Source organism: Anopheles coluzzii, chromosome 3 (genome assembly GCF_943734685.1).
Source record: "Anopheles coluzzii chromosome 3, AcolN3, whole genome shotgun sequence".
Taxonomy (NCBI): Eukaryota; Metazoa; Arthropoda; class Insecta; order Diptera; family Culicidae; genus Anopheles; species Anopheles coluzzii.
Genome location: NC_064671.1, coordinates 92,430,199 through 92,453,023, shown reverse-complemented (window position 1 = coordinate 92,453,023; position 22,825 = coordinate 92,430,199). Strand labels below are relative to the sequence as shown.

The window sequence follows — 22,825 nt, the reverse complement described above, 5'->3', positions numbered from 1 at the left end:
AGGTGCGCACAGGGGATGGTGTGCTTTCGCCCTATAGTGAGAAATAATTCTCACGCGAGTGTTCTAAATTTGAATTTTAACAATCCTTTTTACATTTAAAACACATTTTGAAAGGGATTTATTGCTTATTTTTATGTTCTTTTTGTTAAATCACACGAATGTATCTCCGTTCACTTAAAACACACGTAAAAGCTTTTTTAATTGCAAAAAACAAGTTAATAGAGGATCTTATCTTTATTTCATTTTTCAATTGAAGGACATTTCTCAATAATTATTCAAAAACAACTTTCTAGTGAAAGCAGGTAGAGAATCTAAGAAAGAAGGAAGTACTTAAACATACCACTACAGCCTTAAACAGCGCTAAAAATGACGAAAGAATAAGTATTCCGAAGAAATTCTTCGCCAACTACCAGTTTGTACTACACACACACACACGCACACACACAAACACACACTCAAAGCAGAGTCGCCCGATGATTTGCTCACCTCGCCGCGTGTGTGATGGTGTGCGGCTCACGTTCGCATGCACGTTAGATAACATACGGCGAGGTAGGAGAGCACGCGCTAGAAACGGCTGCGACTCTCGCGCCAGAGTCATCTAATGTCATGAAGGTATCGGACGTGTTTTCTCGGTAGCTAAGCGATAGAGCGGGCACGGTATTTGGAACCATAATACAGACAGCAGAAGCAGCATCGATACCAGCACCGTATCCTTCGCAAAACGCAAAAGTGCCGGAAGAGGCAAAGTGCTTCGTCTCGTGACATTATTTTGACCGTTGGGTTAAAACTGCGGAATTGTGTGTTTTTAGTGTTCGTGTTCGACTGATCAAGCATTGGTGGAAAATGTTGAAAACACTACCAATTACATACGGCGGCCGAAAGTCTAGCAGCGGCAGTGTGAACGGTTGTGAAAATGCGAAGAAAACTGCCGGCTCTCTAGCGGTCGTGTGCTCGCAGTTTATGTCACCTTCGCCGTAGTGATTGTGTAACCCAAAATGTGACTTTCGGTGTGCCACACATTAGTTGGAAGAACATTCAAGACGTGCGAGAACACGACGATGTAGGAGGGGGATACTAATTTCCATCCTCCCGGACTCGTGCATCAATGGGAAATGGGAGAACGCGCGGCAAACGGAATGAAGCAATCGATTTTCCAACTTTGTGAAATACCTGAGACATCGGAATGTTTTCCTCATTTTCCTTATTTTCATCCCGCTCACTTCCGCAAAATGCTCCCCCTTTCTGTGGGGAGGTTACTGGGAGGACTTGTTTATACGGCATTTCGCTCATCTGTGCGGCCTATTGCCGAGAGCCCAGACCGGGCGGGAGGGCTGATTGAAATCACCGATACTGATCAGAAAACAAGCTTCCTGCTGCCCCATCTCCACTATCCCCAGCACCATCACCAGCATTAAAGATGGTGGTACAAAGGTCTGGGCAAAATGGTCTTCCACTCCCCGCCTGCTGCGATGGGCGCTTTTGTTGTGCCGGGGAGAGGAAGATTTGCTTGCTGCGATGTTGCAATAACATTTGACCGACTGAAAACTCATAATCCGCGCCGGAAGAGAAGCGATTGCCGAAGATGTGTGTGAAATGTTTAAAAAACGGACCTGCTGCAATTCCTGCTGCAACTGCATTTAAAGCGCGTTTAGCACGCGGTATTACATTGTTGTACAGTTGATAAGTGATTAGTGGTGGAGGTGGTCGGAGGGTTGTTTGTTTTCCGTCCGTTTTGCAATGTCGTGTAATGGTGCGAGCAAATCGAACGTTTGCTGCGGTAGGATGTAAATTAGCAGAGCAAGCGAAGAGAGGTACAAAACGTAGCCCCACGGCGGCAGCGAGCCAGTGTTTTTCCATTCCCTTTTGGTGTGGCGCTGGGGTTAGATTGTTCTGGCACTTTTCCCCCCCGACTGGCGCTACTTCCAGTAGAAAAGCCCCCTTACTTTGATAGAACGTTTGGTGGCGTGTGCGAGCGACCATTGCCCACACCATTGTGTTGGTGGTGGTGGTGGTATGAGAGAAAACTGTGCGGAGAGAGTGCGGAAGGAGAGCGAGGGGAGGGTTGGGGGGAGAATGCATTTTCCCGACCCGTTATTACATAACAGCTGATCTCGTGCATAACACATTCTCGCCCCTTTCTCTCTCTCTTTCTCTCTTTCTATCTCACCTGCTTGCCTGCTCTTTCTCACACACAGTCACAATCACACAAACACACACATATGCATATATGCTCATTTGGCTAGCAGTTTGCTCTCTATCGCTCTTTCCGTGTCGTTCTTGAGCGAGCACATTGACTTTCCCGGCCTTTGAGATGATGGGAGGGCGGTTGGGAGAGGAATTTTCCCATTCATCGTAGTAGTAGTAGTATTAGTAGTAGTAGTGGTAGCTTTCCATACGGTGGCCAATGTTTTTCTTCGATTTACTCACACAAACAAGCACACCCATCAACACGGTTACCGGAGCCGGAGAAAATGCGTGTTTTGTCATTCGTCAGTTTGTCGTTACCGTTACATACTTGGATTATTTTCAATCCGGCACTCGCGGCGGAGAAGAAAACGCGCAAAAGAACTTTCTTGAAGGTTTTAACGTACACGGGTTTCTTTTTATTGCATCGTACGACAAAATTCACCGACAAAAAAAGAAGTGTAAATCGTGCTTGCGAACCAACTGCACCAACTGGTCGAAGCAGGCCTACTTTTCCAACCGTACCTTATAGAGGGATATCCCTTGTGAGCGAACAGGAAGTCGAACATCGATTGCAAACATCGGCTGACCTTACCTTGCACCCACATTGCTCCAATCCTCTGTTCCTGCAACAACAAAAAAAATGCACGAACAACGAAAAAAGCCAGCGGAACGAGCTAGAAGGATGGCGAGGAATTGATTGCTTAATTTATCCCAACCCCGAGTGTGTGTGTGTGTGTAAGAAAAGAAAAAAAAACCCAATCACAAAGAGAACACATTTCGCAATTGCACACACACACGTATACAGGCAGCAAATGCGTTCCTCGTCATGCCGTCTTGCCCGTATGCACCGCTGCAGCTTGCTTCAAACGAAGAAAACGGTTTTCTTGGGCGAGTGGCAAACCCTCTAAGTGCACATTTTTGGCAATCCCATGCACTTGCAGTGGGTTGCACCCAGCGAGAGGACGGTGAGCATTCCCGGCGATCGAGAGTAGTTGTAGCTGCGTGATCGGTGAAGAATGTCACCGCTTTCCTTCCCTTCGCTCACTCACTCGAGGCCAAACAAACAATGTAGCTGTGATATATTTAATGTAGTTGTGCTGATGGTGATGCTGTTTGAATGAACTGAACACAGCTCATCCGCGTTCTAGGTTCGCGCAACCAACCAAAAAGCACGTGAGTTTGCGGAGCTGTCATCATCATTATCATCCTCATGATCCGTCGCAAGGAAGGGGGAAGGAGGGAGCGCCCACTCTGCTCTGATTATGCAACGCGAGAACGACGCAAGGGAAGGAGCCCTGAAAGGTGCGCGGCCGCGCGCATCCATCGTTATCGACGGGCTTAAGAGAGTGTCGCGGCGGTTGCTTGAGGCGTACAGGGCTGGTGCTGCCGCTGTACAGATAGCGACATTTTAAGATATGTATTACTAGCCGTGTTAGAGCAAGCACACATACACAACCACACACAACAAGTCACATACAGACAGACAGAGGCAAGACAGATAGAGGTCTTGTTGGTCTCACATGCGCTCCAACGTGAAACTTTGGTTCACGATCGGCTTGAGAGACTCTTTTTCGGTGTGATTCCGCGTGTGTGCGAGATGAGTCGATCGGTAGCAGGCAGCATCGGTGATCGTGCGATCACACATAGGAATGGGAAGGGAAGCATCCCTCCCATCGGAAAGAAACTACAAATAGAACCATGAACTAGTGCGGGAGAGAGCAGTGAGGTAGTGACAGGAAGGGAGGGGGGCGTCTTGTGAGAGAGTGTTCTTTTTCCCCGCGGCCTGCAAAGTGGCGAAAGAAAGAAAAGTGACGAAAACAACCGCCAGTTGCCCGATTGCCGGACGCGAATTGCCCAAGGATGCGAGGTTTTTGTGGTGTAGGAAACGTTGTGCAGAGTTGTGTGTATTTATGTGCTTCGAAGCGAAGAAGACGGCGCACGTATGTACCACCCGGTGACTGATTATCTAAGACGTCGGTGGAAACGATCACGATTTGATTGGTTGGAGAAATCAAACATTGGACCACAAAGCGTGGAATACGATGGACTGGTGCATGGTGTAAAGTGAAAGACGATCTTATCCAAAGATCCGATGATCTAGAGAAGATCCTCGAGTCTAGTTAGTGCCTAGTAGAGGTTGTTCTTTAGTGTTTCTTGTGAATACGTGCTTATATTCGTATGAATATCATTGTGTCTTTACTCTTCCATTCCAGAATCATAACTAGTTTCGAGTGTACATGTGAGCGTGTGAGTGTGTGCGTTTGTAAGTTAACCAGAGAGAAAGAGTAGTAGTGTTCTAGAAGCTAGCCTGACCATCCCTATCGAACTCCACCCATCAACGCTACCAATAACTCCACCGAAACACCAACTCTGGTGACCCAAAACATCTCCAAAACCGTGCAATAGTGTACATGCCCCCCGATCCCCCTTTTCCCGTACGAGCAATTCCAGACCGAAACCCTCCGATCGAGCTTTGAATGATTCTATCCGATCACGACCCGCAAGCCGACAGCACACATCGTTCAAGATAGCACCGGAAACTGTCCGGAACAGTGCGAGAAGACCCGTGTTACCCAGCGAAAGGGGAAAAGCAACGAGAGCGAGAGCCCTAAGAAGCCCGGCACCACCGGTTCGAAGGACACCTCGGCAGGCAATGGCGAAGGGTGCAAAAAGGAAGACCAAATGGGTGTCCTTGTCGCTGGCCAACGCAAACACCAAAACCTCGAATGCGACCGGCTCGGATAGCGAACAGACGCAGGTCCACCACCACCAGCAACAGCACCATGGAGAAGGTAAGTGTAGCGGGAGGAGTAGCCACAGACAGTACGCAGCTTTTTGACAGGAATCAAATGTCCCCGGGAGGTTCCCTTTCGAGCGGTTTGCTCGAAACGCATGTCGCATGTCGCCTCTGGTCGCGAAGGAATGTCGCACGCAGTCGCTTCCAGAAATAACGCACCGAGCGAGTTGATGGCGAGTTTTCGTTTTGGTGTTTGGTGTGTTGTTTGTCTCCTTTCTGTCCTCTCCCGGTCGGTGATGGTGGGGCGGTGGTACCGCGTGTACATCACATGGGTTTCGACAATTGCGTGACAGCTAGCGCACACGCCGGTGGCTCCGAAGTGTTTGACGCAAAGATGGAGATGCTTCTAGCGATCCCGAGGGAGAGTTTGGAGATGTTGGAGCATTCAACTATGCGCTAACTGAATTCTGAAACACGAACGGAGGGCTCACTTCGTTGTGGAAGCGAACTCCCAGAACAGTTAAAGACATCTTCCCATCTCCATCGCCATCGTAGCGAGAGAAGTGATCCAACACGCAAATAGAAATGCTGTTAATCCAAGCAGGCACAGTAGTCCACACCGTCTGGAATCTTCGGTTTGCATCTTCCTTTTGCTGTGGCTTGCGCGTTATTTCCAGTGCGCCTGCCACTTCCTTCGTCCGTTACAGCGATTTGTTTGTGCTGCTAATTATCTACCGCATTTCGAATGCTCTTCGCTAGAGACGATAGTGCTCCACTTCCTCGTCAATATCGGGTCCGTCTTTATGCACCGAGCTCATTATGATACACTTTCTAATCAAGAGCACACTGGGTCCACTGGCTGTGTCCAGGCACCGAAGGTCGATGGTTTGAAGCCTAGCGGGAGTCATCACACCTGATTTCAAGAGTGCAGATGGCACCGAAGGCACATGTACCGGGGAGAGCACATGGTGCCGGTCGGGCCCTATCGATGATAAGATATGGTAGGCCTCTTTACGGGAACGGGACGCCATGGCGAGAAACCCCTGACGCACTCTTCCATCCATCAAGCAAACGGTAACTTCCTCGTACAATGGTGATCTTCTTGGGATTTGCTTTCCTCTTCTTCACACAAGGAGTTCCTTAAAGCGACAAGCAAACATACGGGTCGAGGGTTTGTGCATATCAGCATGCGTTATGCTTATCTAGAAGCGAAAAAAAGTAAGTCAAATGAACTTCCTCGCAAGATAGCTGCAGCGTACCTTACCAGCCCCGTTGAGTAGGCAAATCAGACCCGGTGTTGATTAAATAAACGCCCGGACATGTCTTTTTCCCCATTTTTTCTTTCTTCGGTTCTTCTCGCATACAAACGGCCAGTGATGGGAGTTTCTTCACGCTACCAAGCGGTTACATCAGCCCAAACCGTTTTCTCCCATAATCGTTTATTCTTTGCTGATATTTTTTCTACGGTTCTTGCAATCATAATCGGGGCGTCCTCCACAACCCTGGACCAGAATGGCAGGGAAAGGGTCGTGTTCTCTCTGCGTCTCGTTTTTAACTGCTAATTACCTCGCATTCCGTTCCGTTCCATCGAGCTTACATAAGTGGACCGTTTGGCGGCGATGTGGGTCAGGTGTCTCGTGATTGTGAAGTTTGTCTATTTTTTGTTTCTCCGCTCCCTCCTCTTCCTCTTGTCCGGCCAGTCGGGAGGGATTTCCTACCACTTCCCCGTGTACAGAATACACAAGCCGGACAGCGAGCGCTGGTGGCGCTTTTCTGCCGGTATTTTTGCAATCGATTTGGAAGGATTTTTGAACGCCGGCCAAAAGAGACCGGGCTGCTGTGAGCTCTCGTGCACGACAAATTGAATATGCACATAAGCAGTGGCTCTTTACTGGTCAAATAGGTTTGCTTTTTGTTGCAACATGTATGAGTTCTATTGCTTTTTACAGTGGAATTCACTTCTTTACATGGATCGAATAAAGGAAGCAGCAAACTTCTCGATCGTTTAGGAGAAAACAAACTTTTTACAAGATTCAATCCACCGATCAATTGCATCATTCGGCCGTTTGTCTAAATGCACACGCGCGCATTGGCATTATGTAAAGTTGGCAAATAAACCCACCCGCGTGTGGTGTTCGCGGCTTTAAAAATATGTTTACACTCGCCCGCACCAGCTCGGCCAAAGTAACCAAAATGTGGCCGTTCTCCGCCGTGGTGGCCGCCGCCGAACGCGCAAACAACTGCAAAGCACCGAGCACCGCTCTGTGCGCCCAGTACACCTTCACCGATCTGTCGGTCACATGATGGCGCGTTGTAGCTGCCGCGGCTTCCCGCTGGCAAAGGAGCCAGCCCGTCGTCAACGGCAACCCACAGTGTCTTGGGTCGCCCGCTTTTCTTTCTCCTCCCGGTATCAGCAGCAGCATCAGCATGCCATGCCAAACAGCAGTGGGCAGTGTTGTGTGCGGTGTGTGTAAGTTGCAATTTCGCTGCGATGAGTTTCGCTTTCGGCCAACAACAGCAACGGTGCGGGTGAGGAAGTTCTGCGGCCTGGGGGCTGAAGTGATATTGGGAAGATCGAGTGGCGGCGGCGCACCAAGAAACACTATTTTTGGTGACGCAAGGACTGCGCGCGGGAACCGAGCGAGCAAAAACGTGGCGCGTGACACATCGCACACCCGCCACCATGCCGATTCCGAACACGCGGACACACATTGGTGGGACATTTTGCTTTTGTTTTTGTGTGTATGTGTGCTTCTTTCAGTTCTCTTCAAAAACGGCATAGCAAGGGTAAAAATAGCGTTACGCTTTACGCTGCTTTCCGTTGCCAAAATTGTACAATTTGTGGTTCGTTGAGAATGTGTGCAACGGGTGGGTCGGGACGGGATTGTAGTGTAGTTGTACGTTTTATATCTGCAATGTTTCAAACGTCACCTTGAATGCGACTACGTCAATACCAATGGGGCGATCAACAACAATGGATGTGTGTTAATTATTCTTTACGTTCTTTTTTTTTCATCCGACACAGGACACAGGCACAAAATGCACAATGGCGCTACTAGTCTAGCTGCAAAGGTCGGAAAAGAGTTTGCACCTAGAACTGATGTAATAATAGAAGAGCAGCAGCAGCAGCATCAGCAGAAGGAAATGCAAGGAAATGAGCGTGTGCAGGAGCAAAGTGGGAATCGAACCGACACCAGCACCGGCAGCGACTGTGTGGCAGGCTCGGAACGACGTCCCATCGGTTCCTACCATAGACGTCGACCTCCTCCGTACAACAACTCGCGAACCAGCTGGAGCGGAGGAGCGGCGTCCACCGGATCGAACAATGGCCGCAGCGGCCATTACCACCGTAACGGTTACTATGGTAATGGGGGTGGATATTATGGCGCGGGCAAACGATCGCACTACGAGCACTACCCACGACGGCAGCAACCATCGGCCAGCACGAACAGAACGACCTCCGGCGAGGGAGGAGAAACAGGAGGAACTACGATTAACGACGGTATGGGGAGGCACCAGCGGTAGTAGCGTCTCCATAAGACACGATTTAACCTAATCTTGTTTCCCCCAAAAAACAGATGAGTACACCCGAATAACAACCCCACGACAGGACGTGCTCTTCAAGAAGGGCTACCTGTCCCGTCCGAAGCCTTCGGTCGCGACGGCCAGTACGTCGAACACGGGCTCCAGCTCGATCGCGGCCACCACCAGCGAGGGCAGCGATGGGGGCAACGGAGGCAGCAACAGCATTTCCACGACGGAATCCATCACGTCCGAGTACGGTGGGTCGTATGCGGCCGACGGCAGCCAGCTGATTGACTATTCCTACCCCTGCATTCCGTGCGGCTACTTCACGGAAACGGGCGTACTTGTGATGAATGGTAAGAGGATCTTTCGTCCACTTCCCAAAAATCTCAAGATTACTAACGCAATCTATTCCCCACCGACAGGTTTTGCTGTAGACAACAATGGCTTTTCGTACTTTAACGGTGGCCAGACGTACATCTACCCACCGAACTACAACAACTGCCAACCGTCACCGCCGACAGACACGACGTCCGCCGGGGACCAAACGACGGATTCGATGCTTTACGCAAATGACAATGCAACGGACGAAACGAACGCGAACGAATCGACTGATCTGCTGGATGGATCGTCTCCGAACCATGCGCCACCGGTCGGTGATGTTGAGGCTGTGGCGCAGTACGACAGCAACACAGCTGCCGTTGTCGCTTACGGTGAGTGCGGTGACACCGCCGGTGATGGTCAGTTCTACGCGAACGGTGCCCTTCCCACGCTGGAGCAGGTGCCGGAAGAGATCATTCCGAACGGCGAACCACAGCTGGCCGGGGAGCTGATGGCCGCTGATGCTGCTGCTGCTGCTACTGCTGCTGGCGCAGTGTGTGACGTGCAGGAGCCGCAGGACTACTCGGAGAATGGGTTCTTCCCGTACACGAATGGGTACGATTTCGCTCAGTTCTACAATTCGCTTTGCTATCCCAACTGGTTCATGGAACAGTGCCGCATGTACGATGATGCTGGTAAGTCGAAATCACACCCTCAGAGTGTCGTTTTGGAAAGTACTCTAACTCTATCTTCGTCCTCCGTGTTAGGTTTACCATTATACTGCGGTGGCGAGTACGCTATGACAAATGAGGAGGTCTACGGACATCAGCCGAGCTTTAAGAAGCGCAAAAAGCGGTTCCGTACCTTTGAGGAGGTGAGAATGGGAGCTAACCCAGTAGTGCAATTCAGTATAATAATTGGTTATTTCTTTGTGGCTTTTTCTATAGATGCCGGCAGTAAACGGTAACTCTTATGACGTTGGAAACGCCACATCTGCAATGATGGTATGTGAAGGAAGCAAAACCACACAAAAAGTGGAGGTTGATCTAACATACAATATCTCATTTCTTGCAGCTTGAACCCAACGCTACCGGTAGCGAGACTACCGAATGTGTGCCAGAAAGCCAAGTTCCTTCTAAAGATGCGCCTCTTCAGTCGTATCAACTAAATGCCGACGTGCAGGAGTTCCAACCTGCTGCACTGCCGGTGGCCAACTCACTTCCAAACGCCGCCAAGATTGGAGACGTCTGTACCACGTCGAACGACAAAGTGGTTCATCACAGCACCAAGCCAGGCAACGCTCAACCAGTGGCGAGAAGTCGTCATCCAGTAGCACCAAAAGCTTCAAAATCTACGTCCAAAGTAGTAGCGGCTGTGCCTGCTGCTGCCCAAGCTGCCGTTACTTCAGAGTCAGCTACAGCACCAAACTCATCTCCAGTGCCAGTTGGTGGAAAGCCAACGTCCAGCAAAGCTAACCGCAAGAAGGATTTGATCGAGTCGACGCTTGCCTTCGCCGCCCAGAACATTGATCTCACGCGCCCGAAAGCGGCTGCATCGGTGTCCCACGAGAGCGACCTGTGCTGGAGCACCATCGATCGGAATGGCCGGAAGAAGCGTGTTGCATCGGAGCTGCCGGAGCAGGATGCGGTCACTGCGCCTGGAGCGGAGAAGGAATCTGCTGCGGAAGAGCGCGCGAACACGAAACACACGAACGGCGACACAGTGCAGCCAGTTGCACCGACACAAGCTGCGCCTACTACGGTAGAATGTTCCACGGTGCCGGACGCGAACGGTAACCGGGAGCAGCCAACTAAGAGTAAGAAAAAGACACACAAGCACAAAAGACAGCAGCTCCGGAAGTCGGTGGGCAACTTCAGCAAGCAACCGCTGGAAGGATTTCAGCTAATCGAGCCGGAATTTTCGTCCTCGGCGGCGGGACACCGCCGTGGACGAAGTGGTGATAAGGCAGGACGTGCTGAGACGATCACGCCGAAAGCTAGCAATGAAGAGGCAACACAGAATGTTGAAGTCAGCAATGAGAAGCAGCCGTCCTCTGTGTCGGACGGCCTGGAGCAAGAAACGGCATCATGTGAGGGAGCTAGTCGCGTTATTGAAGAGGTTGCAGAGGTTGCAACTACAGACGTGTATTGTGATAAGGAAAGCGATGGTGTGCCAGCCGAAGTATCGCCCACGGAAGAGAATGTTGCGTTGGAGGTAGAGGAATTAATCGCTCAAAAAGTCATCCCCTCGCTAGCTGTTGCTGTTGCGGTGGAGGAGAAAACTAATCTAAACGAGACTGAGACTGAAATGCACCACCAACAAACGATGTCTGTGGACGTCGAGCAACTGGAAGACAAGGAACAGGAGCCAGAAGTTGAAGTTATCGCCGAAGGAGTGATTGAGGAGAGCAAAAATGACTCCAAATCGGTTGCTCAGGAACCTGAAGCGGTGGAAGAGGTGTTCAACCATGTTGCCGAAGGAGATGTTGAGATTTTACAGGAGCCAACCGAGCTTGACAGCACACTTTGCGTAGAGGAACTCATAGTTCCCCATGATCTCGATGAGTCCAGCGCAGTTTTGTCCCTCCCGGTCGAACAGCACCAAACAATGGACGTCCAGCTGACGATCGACACGCACGTGCTTACCAGTGCTGCCAAACAGCTGACGATCAGTTCCGTCAGCAGCCCCAAATTGCCCACACTCGAAGAGGACGAAACGGAGGAGCAAGCCGACGGGGCGGATGATGGCATTGGATCGGAGGGTGACGACGCGCGTCCCAAGCGTGGCAGCGTCTCCGGCGCTGGATACACCGAAAGCATCGACTCGGGTCTACAGAGCCCGGCGCCGTGCGGTGGAGTTGCCTCGCCCGAAACCTCGTCCATGGTGAGCTCAATCGAAAGCCAACCGGCCAGCGGTGAATCAAGCCAGTCCGCTCTGACCCAGGTGGTAGGTTCGTGGCTGTTGCGAAAGCTGGAAGTGCACGAAACCGAGGAGTTGTTTGTACTGCCGAGCAATCCGCTGCTGATTCAGCGTCTCGAGCGGTTCCACCAGCTGCAGCGCCGCGAACGCCGCGAGCGACTTCGGGGAGTGATCACGTCCGAGTCGGAGGGGGATGAAGAGGAAGAGTACGATCTCGAGGGAGAGGACACGGACAGTGACTACATGAGCGATGGACAAGGAAGGCTAGATCGCACACAGTCTGACGACGCCAACAGCTCCCAGCCGGGATCGCCGCTTAACTCCACCCAGCAGGAAGGTGCTGACGCTGCGCCGAAAACTCTGCCCGATGATGCGGGGACACTGTTGGTCGGGCTGGATGAAGGCAAGCGACAGGCGCCAGCCGTTCATGCCAACGGGGAACACAAATCCGCAGCAATGGTGCATCGGGCGGCCGACTCAAAGCGCTGCTCGATCATGTAGGGATCGGCTTAACATGACGCAGCCAGCCGCCGACACGCTCATCATCCTCACATTATACATACACGTTACGCGCGATGATAACCTGAGCAGCCTGTCATCCCCCACGAAACTCACACGTGACACACCGCTCATTGCCTTTTTCCTTCATGCTGAGATATTTCGTAAGAAGTTTTGATCTAAGATTTTCATAATCATGCAATTAGGTTGTTAAACACGGTACTAATAGTAGGAGAAAGAAAAGGAAAGTAGAAGACACACAGCAGAACATGATCCTCAAGGGGGAAACATGCACCCGACAGTACACCGTCACCCACTGTCGACCGAGTGTTTGTGTGTGTGTGAGAGTGAGCTTTCCGATATAACGATATCAAATTGCGAATCGCGATACGGCGATACGGTTAATGTTATTCGTAAATTAGTATACTATGGCACTCGTACTATAATCGTACTCACCCCGCCCCTACAGCGTTCGTTCATCGTAGAGCTGCTAACTGTTAATAAACAGAGCTTCACGAAAAGAAGAAGAAGAAGGTTTAAAAAAAGAGAACTAAAATGCACTTCCGTTACGGGGAGGTGGGGGGTTAAAAAAGAAAGGATCGTCGGATGAGCGCTCTTCTTCTGGCGCTAACTCATGCTGTTGTTGTTTTATTCGCCGCAACATACAAAATAATCAGTTTTTAGATTCTTTCTGCATTCATTAGACAGTTTTTCTTTGTTTTTTGTTTTGTTTTCTAGAAGAAGGAACACACCCAATGCTCCCGCTCTCGCCTAAAAACACTCGATTAAAGCGCATTGTTTAATGCACATTGTTGAACGTAATTCTTGCTAGAGGATATATAACTATTAATAATAACGAATAAATGAGTTGCATGCCTGCAAAAGCAAGCAATTTAAACGCTGCAGATGTAACTGCAGTAGGAAATAAATTAATATAAAAAAAACAGCAGAAAAAAAACAAACACAAAATGCCACAATAAAACTGAATAAACATTGAAAAAAGAAACACATCCAACAGTTTCGAATTTGATGACGTTGCTAACAAACGATGACTACCGCCAGCGCCGAATTTGTCCACTAAGTGTGTCTTGATGTTAATGCTGACGAGCCCAGCAATTAACCCATTGAACTCATTGTCACGGTATGACCCACCGAGATGCATCGAAAATAAATAACCTCATAAATCACGAAACGTGCTGAACGGTTGTCATCCTCTCTTTCGCCCATCGGGCTGCCTATCCTTGACCTATAATGCTGCATGATGCCACTGGTTCTGCCCGTCCCAACATCAGCTGGTAAAGGTTATGTTCAGAATGTTCATGCTCCACTCGCTCTCCCGTCCACACAAGTAGGCGCGCCGAAAGCACCACAGCCACTCATGCTCAACAAAATAAACATCACCAGCTGTGATATAAAGGACATGGCACATACACAGGGATCAACGTTGCATAGACAGCACGATCGTACTCGGTTTGTGTAATTTCGTGCACGATAAAAATAACTCCTTGACCATTAAAACCCCGTTCGGCCGACCGACCTCCCTTGTACCACCAAAAATTGCGCCATGCGTTTTCGCGTTCAAATCATCATTCGGGTAGGTTTTATTTTAGTTTTTCATCTCGTTAAAGGGACAGTGTGAAAAGGGGGTTAGACGGCCACCCCATACTATTGGATCGTGCGTCATGACGCAGGTGTGTCTGTATGGGTTGAGATTTCTCACACTCAGCAAGCATTGGTTGAGATAGAGAGAGGGAGAAAAAGTGAGAAAGGGAGCAAAACAACACACAACTGATCGTGCACACTTGCATCAGCCGAGTTGACCGCAGCACGTTATGGAGAGGGGGAGGGGCTGATGATGGTTTTGTTTTGATGTAATTGTGTTTTTAATTTTTCCCTTTTCGTTATTTTTAAAAATTTGGCGCATGTGCTAAGCGCCCCCACGGACGCGATCTTATGGCTAGTCGATTCTACTATACCGTGAAGCAAAGTCGAGCGTCAACAGCGAAGAAGGAGCAGACCGATCGTTACGTGTGCTGTGTTTGTTTGTTGGACCAAAGTGGTGAACATTCCACAATCGTTTGATTTGTTGGGTAGTTTTTGGCAACACAAAATTGATTAAGTACAACCAATGGAAGGCGATTTCAGAAGCATTATGCACCTAAGCTATCGCGACTATCGTTCCATCCCGGAGGGTTTGCGCGGCCAGGGCAGTGAGGAGATTTCCGAAATTTATCTGAAAGAAAATCTCATCCACACCTTGCCCGATTGGTTCTTCGTGGAGATGTGCCATTTGCGGTTTCTGTGCCTCGCGGGCAATATGATCGAATCGCTGCCGAACCAGATCGGCCGCTTCGAGTGTCTGGAAACGCTCGATCTGTCGGAGAATTCCCTTCACCGGTTGCCGCACACGGTGGGACGGTTGAAGCAGTTAACCAAGCTGCTGCTGAACGGAAACTATCTCCACCAACTGCCTGCTGGTATGTACACATTGTGCTCTGTTCATACGGAATTTGCCATTGCCTTAAAGCGTTTTTTCCGCTATTTTCCAGAACTAGGCCAACTACGCAAGCTGGAGGTGCTGGAAATTCGCAAAAATCGTCTCACAAACATTCCCATCCAGCTGTCACAGTGCGTCGCGCTAGAAGATCTCCTGATGGACGACAATCCCGGGCTGGTGTCCGTGCCGACGCGGCTCTTCAATCTGCCCCGGTTGACGTACGTGTCCGCGGAACGTTGCAACTTGTTTCAGCTCCCGTGCTACACCAACACAACCACACTCGCATTTGCACTGCTGTTCAGCAACAACCGCAGCCTAACGCACTGTCCACTGGCACTGGAGCGCTTCGCGCCGCCCGATTACGATGCGCTCGAGGACAAGGTGAAGCGAATCCGAAACCCTTCCTGCTATCGGCAACTCGTTTGTAAAGCGGTACCGTATCTGTTGAACTTTCCGTCCGAGTTGGCGTATGTGAGTGATCGTAAAAAAGTGGGCACTGCTCCAAACTCTCTGCTAGCGACAGCGTTACGAGTGGTTTCCCGGTGCCGGGTACGGTTGGATGTTTTGGAGCGGCTTGGTTTGCCACAGTGCCTTACCACCCGTTTGCTTCAAGGACCGGTAGCCTACTGTGCCAGTGTACCATGTGAGAAGGAAATTTTCATCGAAGCAGTCGTCGCGCTGGTTAAGAGGTGAGTGAACGCTACGCGCAGCTTCGCGGTTGTAAGGGACACCATGCGTCTCCACCGAGTTTGGAACGATCGAGCACGTGCTTCACGTAGTAATTCATTCATCTATTAAACCGCTTTGTTGGATTGAAAATTGGTAATCCCGCTACGAATTAAGTCCCCCCCCCCAATAATACAACCAACCTCAACTCACAGCAGATAACACTTGCCTCCGTAGGTTCGTCTCTTATCGCTCACAATTTCACAATCTTATCATTTGCAACTGTTCTGTACCCACCTTGGGAGATTGGCGTTTATTAATTTCAAGTTGTTTTTGTTTTCTTCTTCAATTGTATTTATTTGCAGGAAGGAATATGCGCGAAATTTTGTACTTAGTGTGTTGTTCTGCTCGAAGCTTTGCGCGGACCGATGGTTCCAGTACAACTGTGACACGTACGAGGAGCTGTCGTGGGAAATTCCCGTCTAAAGCGTCGTCATACTGCCATCAATACAGCCTTACAGCCGAGACTACGATAAAGAGAATTGGAGAAGCGTGAAAGTGGTTTAGTTAGATAGATTCGATTGTACTCCCGGCCATAAGACCTCATTCGGCAACACACTTACCTCACTGTGGATCGCAATCACACCGTCCTCCGCGTTGGCTCGGATAGAAATCGAGGCGAACCCGTTCGGCTCTACAATCACCTGCAGCCCGGTGCACGTTTCGCCCTCGCGAGCACCCGAAATCACATCACAGTAGATACCGGCCGGCAGCCCCGTCTGCAGGATCACGTTCATGTCGAACGGTTCGTTGTTGAACGCCACAAAGCCGACGTCCCCGCGGGCAAACGCAATCTGATTGTTGCCATTGTCCCACCAGTGCTGCAGCGGCGTACCCCAGGCAAGGTTGCGGAAGTGGATCATACTGTACATCTGGCGCCACCGGTGCTCGCACACCCAGCCGCCGCCGCACGTCTTGTCCGGATTGATGATGGGCGACAGCAGGTTGCCCTGCGCATCGGACGGCGGCCCCTGGTCAAAGTCGGTGAACGCGAACGAGCTCATGATGCGCAGCTGGCCGTACGGATACGCGGCCGCAAACGCAGTGGCCATCTTGTACGGTTTGGGCTGTTTGTACGTGAGAATACCGTAGTCACCGCGCTGATTGTCGTGATTGTCCACGAACACGAACGCTTCGCGGGACGCCAGCAGACCCCACGCTTCGCCAAAGTTCGACAGCCAGCGGAGCGCGTCATTTCCACCGAACGCACGACCAAGATAGTGCGAGAACATAAACTCCGTCACTGTGCCGAGGAACGTGTACTCAAACTTGCGAACCGCTTCGTGCGCCCCCATATCGATGACTTCCTGCGCGAGGAATGCGCGCGATCCCGGCGCAAACCCGTACGCAGTGTTGAGGTTGTTGAGCCGTCCGAAGATCACCGCCAGATCGGCGGGCCACATGTGTTTGGCCGCATCCACGCGGAATCCGGCCACACCGAGCTCGATCAGATGGTTCAGGAAGTCAACGACACGGTCACGCACCCACGGCACCGCCTGGTTCAGATCGTGCAGTCCCACCAGCTCGCAGTTCCGGATCTGCTCCGCATTGCCCCAATCGTTGATGGCACACGGTGGGTTAAAGTCGGGCCATCCGAACGGTACCGCCGGGAACTGACGGTCCGAGGGAATGGCCGTGGAACTTCCCGTACCAAAAGCCGGCTCGACGGGTTGCGTCGCTCCCATGTGGTTGATGATGATGTCCACGTACAGACGCACGCCGGCCGCATTGCAGCGCCGCGACATGTCCGCAAACTCAGCCTCCGAGCCCGATCGCGTGTCCAGCTTGAAGGAAATGGGCTGATACCGTTCCCACCACGGGCGGGATCCATCAGCCAGTCGAATGACGATGTTCTCGTTCACCGGAGACAGCTGCACACCGCCGTACCCTTTGGGCCCCAGGAAGCGCTCACACTCGTCCGCAATGTCGCTCCATTTCCACTCGAACAGATGCACGATCGTGCTGTGGCCGCGGACAAAGTGGGGATCGTGCTGGGCGGCTACCGGGCGACCGGTTAGGGCTAGCAGCAGGATCGGTGCGAGGCGCACTAAAAGCTTCATTTTTCACAGGGAAGGACACCAATTTAACGACAACCCGACAGTGGGGCACTGGACCAATAGGTGCGGATTGCATTCATTTTATAGCTTCTGGCCGACCAAATCAGTTGATGGGAAAGCAATGTTAGGGTGGGCGATTGTTTTATCGTTCAACGTTACATGATACGACGCGGGGGTGCTGATAGCGTGCTGTTGTTCGCTCGAGAGGTGTGAGCTTGTTCGACAAGCAAACCAGTTCCAGTAGAGATTAGTTATCTCCCATTTTGCGTGTGTTATGCTCAATATGAATGGAGTTTAAAAAGAACAAAAAGCCAAATAACAAATAGCTGAAGTATTGTGTTATTGCAATGCATGTACGTAAAGACAATCAAGATTACAAGTTCTTCTTGATAATAGAACACAGTATTTTGGTGTGATTAGCAAGGATTTGAGCGAAATTTGCCACAAACAGGTGTCCGATAACCTTGTTTTTTTCAATTTCCACTGATGGGTGAGAAGGATAATGGCAGTTTTAATTCGAATAAAAATCGATCAGATCGATCAGACACTAAAGATCAGGATTTAAATGTGGTGGCACAGAAAACAAAACGAAGCCATTTGCGAGATAATTTGTGTTAAAGAAATAAATAAATATTTCCTTACATAAACCAACCGAACTTTTGAGCGCACTCACCGACCATTTCTAGAACTTTAATTCGAGCGTGCCGTTCGAGCAGTTTTCGAGCAGCGCATCAAAAACCCAAACAAAAACCACAATCAAAGCTGCGACTGGCAACACTGCCCTCAAGTGACATTTTCATACCCAAGCAAGCGGCAGCGGAGTCGCAGTTTTGGCGAGGGCATTTTCGTGCGGAAAAACACGTCATTCTATTGATTTTTCAACCCGCGAGCGGTGGAAAACACATTCCAGTGTACGTTCCGCGAACATGGTTTCGCAAAAATCGCTGCGAGCCAACGCGGACAGCGAGAAGGAAAACAAAACGAACGCGGCGTCGTCGCCGTCAAGCGGTACGGGCAGTGGTGGTGGTGGTGGTAGCGGCAATACACATGCGGGAGACGGCAGCACTGCTGCTGCCGCTGCTGCTAGTTCCAAACAAACGAAAGATAAACCCGCTTCCGACACGCAGTCCGGGCCGGATGGAGTAAGTTCCAGTGCGGCCGGTTCGCCGGATGCAAGTGGCGGGGAGGTAAGCATAACAAGCGGAAAAGCTTTTTCTTGTACAAAAGCTTAACTGTGGTTTGTTTTTGTAGGGCAACAAAGATGAGCTGGTTATTGGAGAGGAGTACATGGTACAGCGGCAGGATGGTTCGTGGCATTTGGCACAGTTGATACAATCGCGACAGAATCCCTCGGATCCGAAGCAGCTGGAGTACTACATCCACTACGAAGGTCTCAACCGGCGGCTAGATCAATGGGTGACGCGGGATCGAATATCGAGCGAAAGCATGCCGGGCGGCAGTCCGACCGGTGTCGGCGATCGCTCCACCAGCACGTCCATTCCACCGAACGCGTCCGGCGAAGGGGCGACGGCGAGGAAAAGTCCACTCGGATCGACCACAGCCAATGCGAAGGATCGCTTCAGCGGGCTAAAGCCGGGCTCGAAGGAAGCCAGCACGCTGCTGTTGGGCGGGACGGATCACATCGCATCCAGCCTGGACGGTGGCGATACGGATCGCAAGATCACGCGCAACCAGAAGCGACGCCACGATGAGATCAATCACGTGCAGAAAACGTACGCCGACATGGACCCGACCACGGCGGCGCTGGAAAAGGAGCACGAAGCGATCACGAAGGTGAAGTACATCGACAAGCTGCGCATCGGGAAGTACGAGATCGACACGTGGTACTTTTCGCCGTACCCGGAAGAGTACGGCAAAGTCGGCACGATGTACGTGTGCGAGTACTGTCTGCGGTACATGCGGCTGGCCAAAACGCTGAAGGAGCACAAGGCCGTCTGCACGAGACGGCAGCCGCCGGGCAGCGAGATTTACCGGAAGGGCACACTGTCCATCTTTGAAATCGACGGCAAGGACCACCGGTTCTACTGCCAGACGCTTTGTCTGATGGCGAAGCTGTTCCTCGACCACAAAACGCTTTACTACGATGTGGACCCGTTCTACTTCTACGTGCTGTGCGAGATCGACCGCGAAGGGCAGCATATCGTGGGGTACTTCTCCAAGGAGAAGGAATCGCCCGAGGGCAACAATGTCGCGTGCATTCTCATACTGCCGCCCTACCAGCGCAAGGGCTACGGCAAGCTGCTGATCGGGTTCAGCTACGAACTGTCACGTCTGGAGGGAGTGATCGGCAGTCCGGAAAAGCCGCTCTCCGATCTGGGCAAGCTGAGCTATCGCAGCTACTGGGCGTACACGCTGCTGAAGCTGATCAAGGACTACCGGACGACGACGATAAAGGAGCTGAGCGAGCTGTCCGGCATCACGCCGGACGATATCATCTACACGCTGCAGTCGATGAACATGGTTAAGTACTGGAAGGGCCAGCACGTGATTTGTGTGACGATGAAGCAGATCCAGGAGCATCTGCAGATGCCACAGTTCAAGAAGCCGAAGCTGATGGTGGACCCGGCGTACCTCAAGTGGACGCCCCAGAAGCGCAACAACCCAGCGAAGCAGATAAAGAAAAATTAGCTTTAACGCGTCATGCGGTGTGGGAGCGGTGAACGATTTTTAATGGTGAACAATTAAAACTAGAATCATGTAGCTCCTAACGAAATCGTTCGTGTTTGAATATTGTATACACCTTGCGCCTGCACGGTCTGATGACAGATGTCATGAGAAGAAACAGGGGAGAAAAACAAAAACATTGCATTTCCATTCCTTACAACCGGCATTTACAGAGCATAACTGAGTAATTTTGCCATTTCATTTGTTAAGAATCGTGTTGAATGTTATTGAAAACCTGCTCGACTATCCTTTTCCATCGGAATATCTTGAAGTTTGGTCAACAGTCCCTCAAGACACGTGCAATGGCAACGCTTCCGGAGGTCGTCGCAAAACTGAGCGAGTTCGCACCGGAAAACCTGGCGGAAAAGTGGGACAATGTAGGCTTACTGGTGGAGCCGAGGAATAATAAAAGGTAAGGATGGATGGAACGCAAAAAGAATCCCTTATATCTGACATTTTGTATCCTTTTTGACTCTTAGTTCCATTACCAACATCCTTCTAACGATCGATCTGACGGAAGCGGTAGTAGCGGAGGCACGGGAAACCGGCGCCCAAATGATCATCTCCTACCATCCGCCGATCTTTGCACCGCTCAAGCGACTCACCCAAGCGTCGTGGAAGGAGCGCATTGTGATCGATTGCATCCGTCACGATATAGCGATCTATTCCCCTCACACGAGCTGGGACAACGTGACCAACGGGGTGAACGATTGGCTAGCGGACTCGCTTCCCCATGCCGATGCCCGACCGATCCTGGAGAATCCGATCAACGCGGCTTACGGTGCTGGTCGACTGTGTACCGTGAAGGGTGAACCTCTTTCGGAACGCGATGCCGTTCAACAGATTGTGAAGCACACAGCAATGGACTGTGCCATGGTGAGCTTTGCGTCGAGCGGGGACACAAACCGCAAGGTGCAAACGTACGCCGTTTGTGCCGGATCGGGCGCAAGTGTGCTGAAGGGCGTGAAGGCCGACATGTACATTACGGGGGAAATGTCGCACCACGAGGTGCTGGAGGCGACGAGCAATGGCACGTGTGTGGTGCTGCTTGGCCACAGCAACTCGGAGCGTGGCTATCTGAGCGTGTTCAAGGATATTCTAAGCAAGCGGCTGAACGGCGGTGTTACGGTTCACGTGTCGAGCAGCGATAGAGATCCGATGAAGCTGGCATTGCGAGAAAATGCAAACTAAACGAGGGTCTCTTTCCTTAACAGTAGGTTTTTCAGAAGAATGCTATGTTTGAGAATCGATTGATCGAATAAAAAGGAATTTTTGGAAAATAATTCTTAAGGAGTAACTATTTGAACTATTCGACTACATGACGGGATGGTTTCGGAGGTCTCTATAGGTTGGTAAATTCGCGTAATATTCACTGCCTTCATGCTTTTTTTTCAAGATTGCTTCAATAAATAATCTACTAAGGGTTATGACTTACAAGCAATTCCTCCGCGCCGTCGAAAATTATTGTTCCGCCGAACTGGAGATAATGTGCTGCACCACATCACTGAACGTTGGGAAGATTCCACTGACCGCGGGGCGATCTTCGTCGGTGTATTTTTCCGGTTGATATTTCCCCGTCTCCACCAGGTAGCCCTTCATTCCGATGCGCATCGCACCGAGACAATCATCATTCGGATCCTGTAATATAGCGAAAATGGCATTACTTACTCTCTCGTTTTCAAATCCACCTGATACATACATCCCCGATCATGACGCACTCGGCCACATCGATGCCATCCGGCAGGGCAGAGCGGAAAAAGTATTCGTTCGGTTTGCCAATACACACTGCCGGCACGCCCGTACTATACTCCAGCCCTTTCACAAAGCACCCAGGGCCGAGTGCGATCCCATCCTTCGCTTTGTAGTAACGTCCTTCATGTACGGCCACCAGCTGAACTTCCTGCTTGACGCTTCGCTGGTGCAGCACACGGAACGCTTCGTTCAGATGCTCGTAGCAGAACCGTTCCGGCGCCAGCCCAACCACGACCGAGTCGAGCGCACGTTCCGGATCGTTCGGAGGCATATCGGTGCGGGCATCGTCCGTCAGCAGGTAGTACGGGTTGAGGTTGTTTCTCCTCACGTACTCGGCCGTCGCCCCTAGCGAACCGTAAATCTCATCCCGCTGCAGTTCGAATCCTATTTTACGTAACCGATCGTACAGCGAGCCGACACTTTCCTTCGTCGTGTTGGTAACGAATTTCACTTGTACACCATGCTGTCGAAGCCTGCGGAGAAATGCAGAGAGCTGTTTATATGAGGAATTGTGGATGAAAATCTGAAAAACGCTGAACCCTGTTACCTTTTCAGCGCTTCCACTGCTCCCATGGTAGGTTGATCGTCCACGTGTAACGTTCCGCTGAGATCAATCAAAGCTAATTTCACACGCTGCACAGCCATGTTGCGTTGTGGGACGGTAAAAAGGGCAGAAAAAGGATATAAACCAACAAACGAGGCACTTTTCTGGAAAGTCCAGAATTTGGTGAATGTTTTCATTTGAAATTCGATTGTGGTCGTTGTTTGACAGCAATGTCAACGGTGCGTTTTCAACTGGCAACACTGGCGCTATGCTTTGAATTTTGCGAAATAAATTTGCTCAAATCAAGAGTTTATCGCAATCCAAAAGTTTATTTTTCTGTTTAGGTACATCAACTTGCTCTAAAATGAACTTTAAAC

At 50.7% G+C, this 22,825-nt stretch overlaps 6 protein-coding genes across 13 annotated transcripts; 4 read left to right on the top strand and 2 right to left on the bottom strand.

Moving 5' to 3' along the window:
* The first annotated feature begins 534 nt into the window (after nucleotides 1–534).
* Nucleotides 535–13,195, top strand: LOC120957223 (uncharacterized). 8 transcript variants are annotated; one of them, XM_040379303.2, is made up of 8 exons: nucleotides 535–612; nucleotides 4,401–4,979; nucleotides 7,950–8,426; nucleotides 8,503–8,805; nucleotides 8,875–9,465; nucleotides 9,538–9,644; nucleotides 9,718–9,774; nucleotides 9,845–13,195. In XM_040379303.2, the coding sequence occupies exons 2-8, from the start codon at nucleotides 4,841–4,843 to the stop codon at nucleotides 12,188–12,190; spliced, it is 4,020 nt and encodes a 1,339-aa protein (XP_040235237.2). In that variant the 5' UTR covers nucleotides 535–612; nucleotides 4,401–4,840; the 3' UTR covers nucleotides 12,191–13,195. The 8 variants fall into 8 exon arrangements, with proteins under 8 accessions (XP_040235237.2, XP_040235236.2, XP_040235234.2 ...); XM_040379302.2 differs by having other exon boundaries at nucleotides 582–632; XM_040379300.2 differs by having other exon boundaries at nucleotides 599–657.
* A 618-nt stretch (nucleotides 13,196–13,813) lies between these two features.
* Nucleotides 13,814–15,879, top strand: LOC120957229 (leucine-rich repeat-containing protein 1). The gene is made up of 3 exons (XM_040379314.2): nucleotides 13,814–14,664; nucleotides 14,737–15,373; nucleotides 15,716–15,879. The coding sequence occupies exons 1-3, from the start codon at nucleotides 14,316–14,318 to the stop codon at nucleotides 15,834–15,836; spliced, it is 1,107 nt and encodes a 368-aa protein (XP_040235248.2). The 5' UTR covers nucleotides 13,814–14,315; the 3' UTR covers nucleotides 15,837–15,879.
* LOC120957228 (alpha-amylase A-like) lies at nucleotides 15,636–17,779 on the bottom strand. Its single transcript, XM_040379313.2, has 2 exons — nucleotides 15,974–17,779; nucleotides 15,636–15,877 (listed from the first exon to the last, which is right to left on the bottom strand). The coding sequence occupies exons 1-2, from the start codon at nucleotides 17,468–17,470 to the stop codon at nucleotides 15,866–15,868; spliced, it is 1,509 nt and encodes a 502-aa protein (XP_040235247.2). The 5' UTR covers nucleotides 17,471–17,779; the 3' UTR covers nucleotides 15,636–15,865.
* A 457-nt stretch (nucleotides 17,780–18,236) lies between these two features.
* LOC120957227 (histone acetyltransferase KAT8-like) lies at nucleotides 18,237–20,201 on the top strand. Its single transcript, XM_040379311.2, has 2 exons — nucleotides 18,237–18,654; nucleotides 18,719–20,201. Exons 1-2 carry the CDS (start codon nucleotides 18,394–18,396, stop codon nucleotides 20,114–20,116), a joined length of 1,659 nt encoding a protein of 552 aa, XP_040235245.2. The 5' UTR covers nucleotides 18,237–18,393; the 3' UTR covers nucleotides 20,117–20,201.
* Nucleotides 20,202–20,302: 101 nt separating this feature from the next.
* On the top strand, nucleotides 20,303–21,435 carry LOC120957231 (NIF3-like protein 1). Its single transcript, XM_040379318.2, has 2 exons — nucleotides 20,303–20,564; nucleotides 20,632–21,435. The coding sequence occupies exons 1-2, from the start codon at nucleotides 20,374–20,376 to the stop codon at nucleotides 21,341–21,343; spliced, it is 903 nt and encodes a 300-aa protein (XP_040235252.2). The 5' UTR covers nucleotides 20,303–20,373; the 3' UTR covers nucleotides 21,344–21,435.
* An 85-nt stretch (nucleotides 21,436–21,520) lies between these two features.
* On the bottom strand, nucleotides 21,521–22,665 carry LOC120957232 (haloacid dehalogenase-like hydrolase domain-containing protein 2). Its single transcript, XM_040379319.2, has 3 exons — nucleotides 22,452–22,665; nucleotides 21,852–22,377; nucleotides 21,521–21,790 (listed from the first exon to the last, which is right to left on the bottom strand). The coding sequence occupies exons 1-3, from the start codon at nucleotides 22,643–22,645 to the stop codon at nucleotides 21,614–21,616; spliced, it is 897 nt and encodes a 298-aa protein (XP_040235253.2). The 5' UTR covers nucleotides 22,646–22,665; the 3' UTR covers nucleotides 21,521–21,613.
* Between the last annotated feature and the right edge of the window lie 160 nt (nucleotides 22,666–22,825).

Excerpts from the sequence above, each read along its gene's own strand:
- LOC120957223 (XM_040379303.2), top strand. The coding sequence starts at position 4,841 with ATGGCGAAGGGTGCAAAAAGGAAGACCAAATGGGTGTCCTTGTCGCTG. Across the intron at positions 8,427-8,502 it reads AGGAACTACGATTAACGACG|ATGAGTACACCCGAATAACA; the intron begins GTATGGGGAGGC and ends CCCAAAAAACAG. Across the intron at positions 8,806-8,874 it reads GGGCGTACTTGTGATGAATG|GTTTTGCTGTAGACAACAAT; the intron begins GTAAGAGGATCT and ends CCCCACCGACAG.
- LOC120957229 (XM_040379314.2), top strand. The coding sequence starts at position 14,316 with ATGGAAGGCGATTTCAGAAGCATTATGCACCTAAGCTATCGCGACTAT. Across the intron at positions 14,665-14,736 it reads TCTCCACCAACTGCCTGCTG|AACTAGGCCAACTACGCAAG; the intron begins GTATGTACACAT and ends GCTATTTTCCAG. Across the intron at positions 15,374-15,715 it reads GTCGTCGCGCTGGTTAAGAG|GAAGGAATATGCGCGAAATT; the intron begins GTGAGTGAACGC and ends ATTTATTTGCAG.
- LOC120957228 (XM_040379313.2), bottom strand. The coding sequence starts at position 17,470 with ATGAAGCTTTTAGTGCGCCTCGCACCGATCCTGCTGCTAGCCCTAACC.
- LOC120957227 (XM_040379311.2), top strand. The coding sequence starts at position 18,394 with ATGGTTTCGCAAAAATCGCTGCGAGCCAACGCGGACAGCGAGAAGGAA. Across the intron at positions 18,655-18,718 it reads CGGATGCAAGTGGCGGGGAG|GGCAACAAAGATGAGCTGGT; the intron begins GTAAGCATAACA and ends TTGTTTTTGTAG.
- LOC120957231 (XM_040379318.2), top strand. The coding sequence starts at position 20,374 with ATGTTATTGAAAACCTGCTCGACTATCCTTTTCCATCGGAATATCTTG. Across the intron at positions 20,565-20,631 it reads GAGCCGAGGAATAATAAAAG|TTCCATTACCAACATCCTTC; the intron begins GTAAGGATGGAT and ends TTTGACTCTTAG.
- LOC120957232 (XM_040379319.2), bottom strand. The coding sequence starts at position 22,645 with ATGAAAACATTCACCAAATTCTGGACTTTCCAGAAAAGTGCCTCGTTT. Across the intron at positions 22,378-22,451 it reads GCAGTGGAAGCGCTGAAAAG|GCTTCGACAGCATGGTGTAC; the intron begins GTAACAGGGTTC and ends ATTTCTCCGCAG. Across the intron at positions 21,791-21,851 it reads AGTGCGTCATGATCGGGGAT|GATCCGAATGATGATTGTCT; the intron begins GTATGTATCAGG and ends GCTATATTACAG.